Below are 13051 nucleotides of genomic sequence, written 5' to 3'. Positions count from 1 at the left end.
GAGAACTTCTACCTGAAAGTTTTTCCTTCACCTCTTATTGACTGGGCTATATTAAAAACCTTGAGTAGATTAAAAGCATTGTCTGTATTGAAGTAAAAACAAAAAATTTACTTAGTAAGTCCTCTTATTTTATATTCCAAAACATTTTTCGACAAAAACTTTATGTTAATATTTCAAATAAAGAATCATAAATAAATGACGAAATTCTTCGTAGAAATTTGAATAAACATTTAAATAAGAAGCAGCGATTTGAAATATCACGCGATAGAGATCATTAATCAAAATTTTCTTATTATTATCTCAATAAAAAGGACATTTAAGGGGTTACATGGGGTTGAGACTTTAAAAAAAATCTTTTTTTTTTTTATTTTTTTAAATTCTACAACTTATCTAGAATGTTGTATTTAATTTTGAAGTCGATAGGAGTAATAGTTTAAAGGATAGAGCCTTGAGAAGTTACACTCTTTAATGGCTCTTTTATCAGCATTCAAAACTTTAAACGCGTTTTCTAAAGTCGGTTGTCAAAATTTGTTTTTTTTTTCATAAAATCGAATTTGAAGAAACCAAAATGTGGTGCAAATTGTAGCGAAATTTGAATGTTCTTCATCAATACTTATTCACTAAAAGACCCTATTTTTTCCACTGAAAAACCCCCACCGTTTATGAGTTCTGCTGTCAACGCGAAAACACTATTTTTCGGTGGGGTTACCAGAAATAAAATCGCAATGGCTAAATTTACAATATTTTTCAACCAAAATTTCAGAAAATGTTTTTTAAATATGTATCTTAAATGTTATAAAAAATTTGAATAAGAATTCCTTTTTTTATATAGAAAAAAAAATTGTTTAAAATATGCTATTTTTTCCCGGTGTAAACCCATGTGACCCCTTAAGAAATAAAAAAGACTTCTAATCTGTATCTCTGAAAATTATCAATTTTAAATATATATCCCATTTGTTATATTAAAAGTATAAATTGGCATAGTCCCTGAAAAAAATGTACTATGATCTTATTCTCGTTAAAGGAATGAAGGGTTAAAAAAAAGAAAAAGAAAAAAAAAATTATGTTCAACGGGCTCGTCCGGGATTTGAACCCGGGACCTCTCGCACCCGAAGCGAGAATCATACCCCTAGACCAACGAGCCATTTAAACTGCGCAATATATATTTATTTATTTGTAATAAATTAGATGGTTCAATAAATATTTTGAATTTTGTGAAAAAATATTAAAGACAAAATTACTTTATTTCAAGGGACAAATATGATGGCAAAAACACAATTTTTTTTGTAAAATTACTTTTCACGAAATTTCTAAATCATCGATATGCTTCAAAATGAAAACGAAACAGTTTTGTTATGAAAATGGAGTATAAGAGTTGAATATTTGAAAATGTCTAAAAATAATATTTAATCTTAATATATACACCTGTATCTATATCATATATCTTTTTTTGTAGTAAACAACATGAGAATAAATATATAAATACGCCTACATAGTAAATATTTCATGAGTAAAAATACGAAATTATGTACATATATTATTATCTATAAATTTGGAGGATATTTTGTTATTTCTAACTTATATAATTACTAGTACAATTAAAAAATTATAAAATATCAAAAGCCTTTAATTTCTCTTTTAATAAATTAAGTTAATTAAAAAAAATAACATTATTCAATAGATATAGAAAAAGAATAAAAAGTTAAAAGTTTCAAAAAAGAGTTAATAAAATTACTCTATTAACTAACTAACAATTTTTTCACGATCTTCCAAGTAACCATTTAATTTTTGTTCCCCCTTTATTATTAGATGTACGGTCCATGAATCACGATATTTATATAATAGCGTAAAATATTATTAGTTTATAAAAAAAGCCGTTCACACGCACACTAGCAGAGAAACATACGATAGCTTGGTGATAATCAAGGTCGAGCTTTGTTAAAATGAACCTATATTAATTTAATAATCAATAATGTAGTTTACTATAAAAATATATATAATGTACTTTAAATATAATATTCTTTATTTTTTTTTAAAAGAAGAAATCGTTTATTGATCATGTGAGTAGTTTTACATTTTTGTTAGACGAAATTGAGTATCTGATTATTATGTCGAATCAATCTCAACAGGGGGCGTAGCTCAGATGGTAGAGCGCTCGCTTAGCATGCGAGAGGTACCGGGATCGATACCCGGCGCCTCCACAGATCTGTTAATTTCTTTTTTTTTTTAATTTTATAAAAATAGAAAAATATTATTGTTGTATAAAAAATATATATTAATTCTCTTCATTTCTACAAATCTTCAATTGATTCATCTAATTTATTATAGTCATATTCTGTTTGACTCATCAAAAATTTGCACTATTGCAGGGAGGGAAATTCAATGGTTGAAAGAATTTTTTCTCAAGGGCATTTTTTTACGAGATTTTTTTAAATTTAACCTATATATTTGATGTTTTTTTTTTTTTTTTTAATGTAACTATATATTTTTTTTTTGCAATATTCTTCCAGAGCATGAAGAAAACAAATAAAAATGATCTCCATGACCATATCATACTGATCGTTTATTCTTGAGATATTCATATATATAGAAAGATAATTACTGTGTCCACCTTGAATCTCTGTTATTTGTAATAATGTAAAAAAATGTTTGGTAAAGAACTTGTATTGCATAGAAGAGGGGGGGGGGGGGGGGCAAATTGTGATGCCAATTTTTTTCGTGTGGATGGAAGTGTAGAGGAGATTTCAAGGTTACCTTCATTTCTTACAATTGGAAACTTTTTTAGAAAGTTTCCTTTTTTATTACAGAAGATATACAAAATTATGACCACTTACGTGAATGCTATTATTATAATAGGGCATAACAACGCATAATAAAATATGTACATCGTTTATCGCTACAAGTATTACACATTTGCATGCTAATATAATAGTAGAGTCAACTGATAATAAGACATGTACAAATTTTAGCGATACGAAAAGTTATTTTTTTACTGCAATTATTTAAAAACGATACATATTTTATGAAAAAAAATGAAGATAACTTTGAAATATCCTCTACGCAAAAGAAATAGGCATCACAATATGGCCTATTCTATGACAGCATTGATTGCTGTCAATAACAGTCAATAACAATGCTGTCATTGCTGTATAGCAGTACTTTATTGATTGCTTTTCGGTATTACAAATAGTTTAATATACCAATTACAGATCTATACGAGACAGAAATGAAAATAAACAATTAAAAAACCATAAAATAAATTAGTAATAAATATAATAAATAAATTAGGTGGAGTGATCACATATATTATGTATTCTTAGATTAAAAGCGATGAATATTTTCAATATTTTTTTCTTTTTTATTATATATTTGTGTATGTTTAATTATGTACGGAGAAAATAAATGTAATATATATTTAAAAAAATGAAAAATATTTAATAATTTATATTAAAAAATCCCCGTTGCACCATCGGCGCCGTGGCTTAGTTGGATAAAGCGCCTGTCTAGTAAACAGGAGATCGAGGGTTCGACTCCCTCCGGGGCCTTGATCGTTGTAGTTCTTTTTTTTTTTTTTACACGCTTAATTTCTTTTAACTTTATATTAGATTATTCAGAAAATATATCTTGTTTCCTATATATATTGTGTTATTATAAAATATCTAGTTTCTTTTAATCGCTCGTATGCATATACCATGTAAAATGTGATAAATTAATGTCTTACATAGGCTAGTATATTTATAGGTTATTACGCCTTCTTAGATTGGCAGTACTGTTGGAAATTGTTCTGAAGATATCTCCACCATCCTTAGAAAAGGAAAGGAGGTTGACGGCTGTTTATGATAAGTTTTTTTATATTGAGAAGAAATTTATATATTGTGTTTGTGCATGGAAGAAACAAAATCAATTTCGTGATTATCTATAAGGATAGATTAGTATTATTCTACGAATAATGTCTTATAAAAATTGAATCATTGTCATTTTAGTATTGACCGCACCCCATTGACGTTTTTCATTAAATTATACGGGGATATATTGTATTATATTATATTTATTACTTATATCAACTTATATATATATTTATATATACAGATAGATATACATATATAGTATTAAACAAAAAATGACAGTGGTGCATAATTTGGGTGTTGATGTTATAAGTTATCATGCTTGGAACAAAGATAGAACAGGTATGTCTAGATAATACTTCTAACTTAGATTAAGTATGTGTTAAATTAATTTTTTTTTATACAGAAGTAGCAGTATGCCCAAATAATAATGAAATTCAAATCTACAAGCATTCCTATTCAGGATGGAAATTACTTGATACGTTACAAGAACACGATATGCAGATTATGGGTGTTGATTGGGCACCTCGTACTAATCGCATTGTGACCTGTTCTGCAGATAAAAATGCATACGTTTGGACGCAAGGAAAAGATGGAAAGTGGAATCCTGCTTGGGTTTTATTAAGAATAAATCGGGCTGCCACATGTGTAAAGTGGTCACCTTTGGGTATATTATTATCTTTTAAAATGTCTGTCTCTCTAAGAGATAAAATTTGTATCTACTGTTGTGATAAATTTTTTATTTTACAGAAAATAAATTTGCTGTTGGTTCTGGAGGCAGGGTAATAGCGGTTTGTTACTTTGTATCAGAAAATAATTGGTGGCTATGTAAACACATAAAGCGTCCTTTAAGATCAACGGTAACAACAGTTGACTGGCATCCGGATAATAAAGTTTTGGTTGCTGGATCAACGGATTATAAAGTTAGAGTATTCAGTGCTTTTATTAGTGATATGGAAGATGCACCAGGAACATGCGCATGGGGAACAAGTAATACCCTAGGCACATTATTAGCTGAATTCCCTAATACAAATAATGGAGGTATTTCTATGAGTATAATTATCAATTACTAATTTAAAATATATGTTGCTTTTACATAGATGTTGCATTTTTGTTAGGTGGTTGGATACATTCAGTTGCATTTAGCCAATGCGGTAATAAAATTTGCTGGGTAGCACATAATTCATCTATATGCGTCGCAGACGCTTCAAAAGGCAATGTAGTTTATAGGCTTTATACTGAACATTTACCATTTTTAAGCTGCATTTGGGTCGGTCCCAATTCCATTGTGGCCACGGTAATCCAGTCAAAACAAAAATGTTAACAATGTATATTGTTATAACACAGATTAGAAATAATACATTTTTTCCTTAGGGACACAGTTGTATGCCTATGTTATATTCTATCGATGACAATGGACAGATTTACTTTGTATCGAAATTAGATAACATGCAAAAAAAGGAAAGTGCTGGATTGTCTGCCATGAGAAAATTCCAGTCCTTAGATCGTCAAGCACGAAATGATTCTAATGACAATGCATTAGATAGCATTCATCAAAACACTATTAACTGTATTCGTCTTATGTCGGATAATGAATTTAGTACAAGTAGCCTAGATGGCCAGTTGGTCATTTGGGATTTGAAGGTATCATATATATCATATTTTGAGAACTACACATAATTATTAAATACATAAATAATGATATATTTTTGTAATAATTTTAATCTTACTTTCTGTGTCTCCGATTATGAAATATTTGTGAAATATAAAATAACAATTGTTTTTCTTTTTCCATTTTGTAGTCTTTGGAAAATTCTATTGCTGGACTGAAGATAGTTTAAGGAATCCTTTTTTTTACAAAACCGAGGTTAAAGTTATATGAAATTGAAGAGTGTATAATATTGAAATAAATCGTACATTAATCCTGCTAATTTTATTTTTGCTCCTGTTCAACTGAAAACTTTAATATGCGATATTGAAATACATGAAAATGTGTTGTAAAGTGCATTATCAAAAAGCAATAAACAACAAATACAATTATTATTGATATGTGATATTGTTATTGATTTATTAATAAAAATTAAAAGTATCTCATTAATTGATAATTTGTATCAATCTTAAAAGAGGTAGAAAATAAAAGGAGGAAGGGGGATAGTTATTTAAGTGTTATTTACATATAAAAATAAATATTAGTTAAAGAAAAAAGAGAAAAAAGGACAAATTTCCAATTGATTAAAAATGTAATGTTTGTATAAATTATACAAACATGATAATATCGATTAATTTATTTTGTGTGAAATGTAAAGTAAATAATATGATTATATAATTAATCGAATTTGAAAAATGAAAAAATAAATTTCTCTAGTTGGTGGTATCGAAATCTATCTTAAGAAATTGTAATCAATGGCCGTGTTATAATATCCCTTATAACGTATAGTACCGTAGTTATTGTCAGTTACAATGCATTGAACATGGCGGAAGTCACGGAGCAGCAAGAGGATAGCCATGTCTCGTGTAAAATCTTGATTATCGGAGCGGGCATGGCAGGATTGTCTGCTGCAAATCATTTATTGAAAAATAGTGAAACAGATTTTCTTATTGTTGAAGCAAGGGGACGTATAGGAGGTCGAATCATAGCAACACAACTTGGTATGGTTGAATTAACCTCTGTTCTAATATATATTAACAATCAATAAAAAGTCTTTTACTATTGTAGAAATCTGAATTACAACTAATTTCGAATATTGATTATTACAATTTTGTAAACTTAACTATTATTTACAATAAGTATAAATATTTTATGTGATTTTATCACATCATACTAGGTCAAAATATATTGTTTTTAATTCTTAATGAATAATACTAATTTTGATTACTGATCTATTTGTTTTACAACATATTAATTATTGTTGTATCTTATTTTGATAATATACATAATTGTAAAATAATATAATAATGTGTTACGTACTTTCGAATATATACATATATATATATATGTATATANTATATATATATTTATGGGTGAAATAAATTTTTTTAGTTTCCTTATATTTAAATGTATATATAAATTATTTTTGTATAATTTCAATTTAGGAAATGAAAAAATTGAACTTGGAGCAAACTGGATTCATGGAGTTTTGGGAAATCCTCTTTTTGAATTAGCAATGGCAAACGGATTGATAGATATCATAAATATACCCAAACCACATAAAGTTATAGCTGCGATGGAAGATGGAAAACAATTATCATTTCCAGTTTTGCAAGAGATATATGAAGCCTACGTGTGTTTTTTAAGACGTTGTGAAGAATACTTTTTAAGTGCTTATAATCCCCCGGATGGTATTAATAGTGTTGGAGCACATGTGGCGCTTGAAACTGATATATATTTGTCCTCTCTACCAGTTGAACAAAGAAGAATAAGACAGTTACTTTTTGATTGTTTGCTCAAAAGAGAAACTTGTATTACTGGCTGTGATAACATGGAAGAAGTTGATCTTATGGAAATGGGATCTTATGCTGAATTACAGGGTGGGAATATCCGTCTTCGAAATGGATATAGTGCAATATTGGAGCCAATAACAAAACATATACCAAAGAACTGTATACTTACTAAACATGTTGTTACTAAAATTAGGTAAATTATTAGATACCTTTTATCATTAATATTTATGATATATATATAATCTATTATTATAATTCGAATCTTAACTGTGTTGCATAGCTTTTATGAGTATTTATTTAGTTGAATTTTAGTCTATTTAAAAATTGCCTTTTCCTTTTTTTCTAATAAAATGTTTAATTTAGCTTTATTAATTTTTTTACTTTCGAATGTTTTAACATTAGTTATATGCTTATTATATTATTAATTTTTTGCATTTTATTTTAAATATTAAATTTTATATATATAAATTGTTATATAGTATACTATTTTTTATTATTAACTATAAGGATGATCATTATCATTGCTACTTTTTTATTGGCTTTGAAATGATTTTGTATTATATATTTTTAAAAGTATCTTTTTTTTAATTTATTATTTATGTGTTTATTATATACTTTTAAGCAATACAAATGCATATGTATATTATGTTAATTGTCATGCATACACGTGTAATAATCTCACACAATGAAGTTAATTTATAAAAGTTAAACGATGTTTATATGCTAATCATAATTACAGATGGCAAAAACAGGAATGTGAGAATGAAGCATCTGATGTAGCAACAAATAGCTCTAGTAGAAATAAGGTTATAGAAATTCAATGTGAAAATGGAAAAATGATAACCGCCGAACATATAATATGTACATTGCCTTTAGGAGTACTTAAAAAAAAGGCTAATGATATTTTTGAGCCACCCTTACCAGATAATAAACTCCAAGCAATAAATAGACTTATGTTTGGTACTGTAGATAAAATATTTTTAGAATACGAAAGGCCTTTTTTAAATCCTGGAATATCTGAAGTTATGCTTCTTTGGGATGATAGAGGATTGTCAGAAGACGACAGACAAGATTTAAGTAAAACGTGGTTTAGAAAAATATATTCTTTTATTAAAATATCAGATACACTTCTTCTTGGTTGGATATCAGGAAAGGCTGCAGAATATATGGAACAATTAAGTACAACCGAGGTCTCAGAAGTATGCACATCAATTTTAAGACGATTTCTTAATGATCCCTTTGTACCAGCTCCTAAGCATTGTTTACGTACCTCTTGGCATTCTCAGCCATTCACATGTGGTTCTTATACAGCTATGGCTGTTGGAGCAAGTCAAGTAGATATCAAGAGTTTAGCTGAACCATTGATACTACAAGATCAACCTTCCAAAATTATGATAACATTTGCTGGCGAACACACACACTCTTCGTTTTACAGTACTGTACATGGTGCATATTTAACAGGCCGTACTGCAGCTCAATTGTTATTAGAATCAAGAAGAAGTGAACAAAATCATATAAGTCTTAGTTGTGAAAGTACTAGTGATCTTAGCTCATGGATTCAAGGAATATCTTTAACTTAAAATTTAAACATTCATATATATATATATATATATATATATATATATATATGAATATATAGCATTTTGTTTCCAGACAAAAGCATTTTGTGTATTGCTTGAAAAAAAAACTAATCAATACTTAGCCATTTATGACGAAGGCGGATTAATTAATAATCTAATACTTCGGAAAAAAAAAAAAACAATAATTAAATAAAATAACGATCTTAGTTATGATTCTAATCTGTGTGCATGTTAAACAATTTTGAAATGGTATAATTTCAAATTACCAGCCTTATCTTTCTCAACAAATTATTTGTTAATATTTATTAATTGATCGACAAAAAGATGCATGTCACGTTTCTCTTTTTGAAAAAAAAGTGTTATGTTTTGTTTGTACTGTACAAATATTAAAAAAAAGTGATATATTTAAAAGAAATAAATTATAGAGCGTTTTTTACGCGACTGATTTAGAAATATAATGCACAATGTAAATTTTATTGATTTATAATCAGTTACTAATGCTTATTTATTAGAACATTTTATCTCGACGTTTTCTCTCTTTATTTTTTTTTAAATAGTAGTATTTTGCTATAATAATTTTTATATAATTAGATAATCAAACAAATTTTATTTCAAACTATTTAAATAATATTAATATTGTATGTATGTACAATTGATGATATAGAATTTTTATTTTATTAGTAAATTGATTTAAGAAATTTATATATTACTGTCATTCCCGAAGTATTGAAGATCACCATTACAAACTTAATAGCGTAATTTATCATTGTAAATTATTCCTTTCATATTAATAGCTGTTATTTTGATTAAATTTATTTCTGTGTTCGTGTTGGCTCGCTTATGAACAATGTTAAAAGATCAAAAATATCTCTCTAATAAAAGAAAATTGCATTTTCATAGTATACATATATATATACTATGGAATATATAGTATTTATATATACAAATCAATCATAACGATACACAGTTTGACTACAGAAAATTTTGTGCCATATTGTGTTCCTTTTCATTGTGCCTATATTTGTAATAGAATGAAAATATAAAATGAAACAATGAAAGATTAAAGAAAAAAAAAGAAATAATGAGTGAACAATTGTCAGGCGCGAACAATTTGGCGAACATAAATTTTACTGTATTTCATTAAATTTCAAATCACGATTAAAATTTTTATTGAATAATGTACATTTAATTAAATATCATGTATTGTATATATAATAAAAAAAGATTATTTGTAATATTATTATTTAATTTCTCTATATGTGTATACATGTGGATAAAACGATTACGTTTATGAGATATAAAAATATTTATTTGCGTATCAACGATTGCCTTTCGATAAATAATGTTTTATTTAATGTTAAGATTTTTTTGTATTCTCTGTAGTAAAAAGATAACAATTATAATCATATCGATTTGGAATAAATATTTTTGAAATATTACTAACAAAGGCTTCATCAGATTTTTAAAACTTTACATGGGCCATACAATGTGCAAGTAGTAAGACCCAATATTCAACCGTTTCCAAAAAAAAAGTGAGAAGTTTAGCATGCATCCTTACTTATCTATTCGTTTCATATTAGATAGAAAAATAAATTTTTTAGAGTTTAATTAAAAGAAAAAAAAAATTATAGAAAAAATTTCAATATGTAAAATCCTGAGCCTAATATTCGACGGTTGGTTGAAAAGTTTTGAGCCTAAGACGAGAAGGACTGAAAAATTTTAAGCTTGAGATGAGGAGGCGATTTTCTGATATTTTTTGTCTGCTAATTTAAAATACTATTAGATTAATTTGAAAAATATTTAGTTAAAAACTCTACATATTTTAAAAATAAACATTATTTATTCAGTTGGTAAGTTACCGACTGATAGTAATCTACCAATAGTTATTATTTACAACCATACAATTATATTATTTTTCTAATTGCGATCTATGTACAATTATATTTTATTATGTGTCTAATATAATTTACATTATATCTATATGTATAAGTATATTTTTTATGTAATAGAGAAATTTGTTACAATAAAGAACAAATTTACCTTTGTTAACTTTGTTTTTTTACCTGTATGTTACCTTTTAATACATGCTTCCAGTTAGTAATATTATATCTTTGAAAAAAATTATATAAAAGCCTTATAAACTGATAAAAAATGAAAATTTTAAGAAAAACTTTGTTACTTTCGTTTCTTTTTTGAATTTTCAACAGAAGAACATAACATACATGGAGATTGCATGATTTCGTATGTTACTTCTTTGTGCATCATGTGATCCTGTTACAAATGTAAAAAATGGAGGACTGGTTTGAAAACCGTACATTTGAAATTTTAAACGGGCAAGCATAAGATATCAGGAATTGTAACGTTTCTGCATCCTATCTCTTTATTCATCATGCGATTCTGTTACAAACTTCGATTTGTGGAAGGATTTCTTATCGAGTTCGTAATTGGAAAATTTATATATAGGAAAATATAATTTATTATAAGATATCATAATTAGAAAATTATTTTGTTAAGGATATTATCATAACTACTAATTATTAATATAATAAATTTCTTAATGTTCATATATTGTTCTTCGTTGTTTGGAAAATTTTTCATTTAAAGAAGTGAATTCGCCATAGTACGTTGAGATAGGATAATTTATGGTTTAATCCTCGCCCTATGGTTAATCACCATTAATAATAAGACGGTGATTATAGAGAGATCCATTAAAATTAATTCCGATATTCCATACTGGCAACCCCCATCACCATCGCAAAGTTCACTACTTGAAACTTTAAAATCTGCAACCCTTCACTTGTTCAATTGTAGGAAGGGTGGCATTTTATTACTACCACACGCAAATCATCAATCGTCAAAGTCGACATATCTTGCGTGACCCTGTTACAGAGGGGGCAAGCAAGGGTTAAGATGATCGATAATATATTATCTATGTATCTTTTGTATTACATATTCATTTTATTATATTTTTCACCTATATGGCTTGTAATTTCCGTAAAGGAAATATTTCTTCTACTCTATTCTCCATTAGACTTTTTATATGACAAAGAAAATGTAATAAATAGATGGATGGATGCAAAAAAAAAAACCAAAAAAAAAACAAAAAAGAGGAGAAAAATTTACAGGAAAAATACCAGAGGGCTCTTGTGTATCGCAATGACGAAAAATTTACGAGTTACAATAGAAATTTCCTAGTATTTTTAAATCGATAATCGGTCTAGTTTTCTTACAAGATGAAATTTCTCGCGTGCGTAATCGACCAATCTATAATTTTTACCCCAGTAAAGGAGGTCTTTACTCGGTCGGTAATTCATATAGCGTGTCAACCGGTCGACACACACGGCCATTTAATTTTTTTCATTCGATACACTAACTACTACTCGTAACAATCGAAATTGCTAACAACGGAAATGATCAAATTTTTTTCACAACTAATGACAATAACGATTATTATTATTATTATTATATTATGACTAAATAAATCATTGACAATTGATATAAATTCAAATCGTTAATAATAAATTCATATAAAATCCTATCTAAATGAACGAATCTCGTTATTAATTTTACTACAAATTACGACGAACGATATTGACGAGAATTCGATTAAACAAATATCATGAATTATTTCATGAATGGATAATTGAGAAACGGGCATTTGACCTTTCGATCATTTTCCTCTCTGTAATCTAATGAAAATATTATTAAAGGTATGAAATAATTGTGAATTAAATTGTTCGAGTTACGTTAATATAACGTTGCGATATATTTGGTGTCATGTAATTATAATTATAATAATAATAATAATAATAATAATTAAAATAAAGAAATTAAATAAACAAAATTATATTACCCATAATTACTGTTTCAAATTTAAGAGAGAGAGAGAGAGACAGAGAGAGACAGAGAGAGAAAGAGAGTGAAAGAGAGAAAAAGAGAAAGAGGGAAAAGCAAAGTGAGAATGAAAGATAAAACGATAGAGAGAGAAAGAGTATCTGGATCAACAAGTGTCGAACTTCCCTCGATGTGTGTAAGAAGAGCAAAGAGGAAAGCGGCACGCACCACACCACACCATTCGTAGTTATATTGATGCCAGTCGGGTTGCCGGTAGCGCAGGCGCGAAAACGCGAGTGGATTGTAACGCGAACGGGCGGGGGTTTCACGACGAAATGGTCGATATTTTAG

At 27.5% G+C, this 13051-nt stretch overlaps 2 protein-coding genes and 3 non-coding genes across 6 annotated transcripts; 4 read left to right on the top strand and 1 right to left on the bottom strand.

Annotated features, from left to right (window-relative positions):
- Positions 1 to 1072: 1072 nt before the first annotated feature.
- Positions 1073 to 1144, bottom strand: Trnap-cgg. Its single transcript has one exon. It is a non-coding gene; the product is annotated as a tRNA-Pro (tRNA).
- A 984-nt stretch (positions 1145 to 2128) lies between these two features.
- On the top strand, positions 2129 to 2201 carry Trnaa-agc. Its single transcript has one exon. It is a non-coding gene; the product is annotated as a tRNA-Ala (tRNA).
- Positions 2202 to 3471: 1270 nt separating this feature from the next.
- Trnat-agu lies at positions 3472 to 3545 on the top strand. Its single transcript has one exon. It is a non-coding gene; the product is annotated as a tRNA-Thr (tRNA).
- Positions 3530 to 5892, top strand: LOC106787781 (actin-related protein 2/3 complex subunit 1A). 2 transcript variants are annotated; one of them, XM_014750436.1, is made up of 7 exons: positions 3530 to 3839; positions 4088 to 4187; positions 4252 to 4512; positions 4596 to 4886; positions 4964 to 5142; positions 5220 to 5489; positions 5648 to 5892. In XM_014750436.1, the coding sequence occupies exons 2-7, from the start codon at positions 4121 to 4123 to the stop codon at positions 5684 to 5686; spliced, it is 1107 nt and encodes a 368-aa protein (XP_014605922.1). In that variant the 5' UTR covers positions 3530 to 3839; positions 4088 to 4120; the 3' UTR covers positions 5687 to 5892. The 2 variants fall into 2 exon arrangements, with proteins under 2 accessions (XP_014605922.1, XP_014605923.1); XM_014750437.1 differs by having other exon boundaries at positions 3600 to 3843; positions 4094 to 4187.
- A 382-nt stretch (positions 5893 to 6274) lies between these two features.
- LOC106787782 (peroxisomal N(1)-acetyl-spermine/spermidine oxidase) lies at positions 6275 to 9045 on the top strand. The gene is made up of 3 exons (XM_014750438.1): positions 6275 to 6494; positions 6939 to 7479; positions 8026 to 9045. Exons 1-3 carry the CDS (start codon positions 6317 to 6319, stop codon positions 8864 to 8866), a joined length of 1560 nt encoding a protein of 519 aa, XP_014605924.1. The 5' UTR covers positions 6275 to 6316; the 3' UTR covers positions 8867 to 9045.
- The last annotated feature ends 4006 nt before the right edge of the window (positions 9046 to 13051 follow it).

Source organism: Polistes canadensis, unplaced genomic scaffold, assembly GCF_001313835.1.
Source record: "Polistes canadensis isolate GaletaPanama2010 unplaced genomic scaffold, ASM131383v1 scaffold_114, whole genome shotgun sequence".
Taxonomy (NCBI): domain Eukaryota; kingdom Metazoa; phylum Arthropoda; class Insecta; order Hymenoptera; family Vespidae; genus Polistes; species Polistes canadensis.
This window is presented reverse-complemented; position numbering and strand designations above follow the sequence as displayed.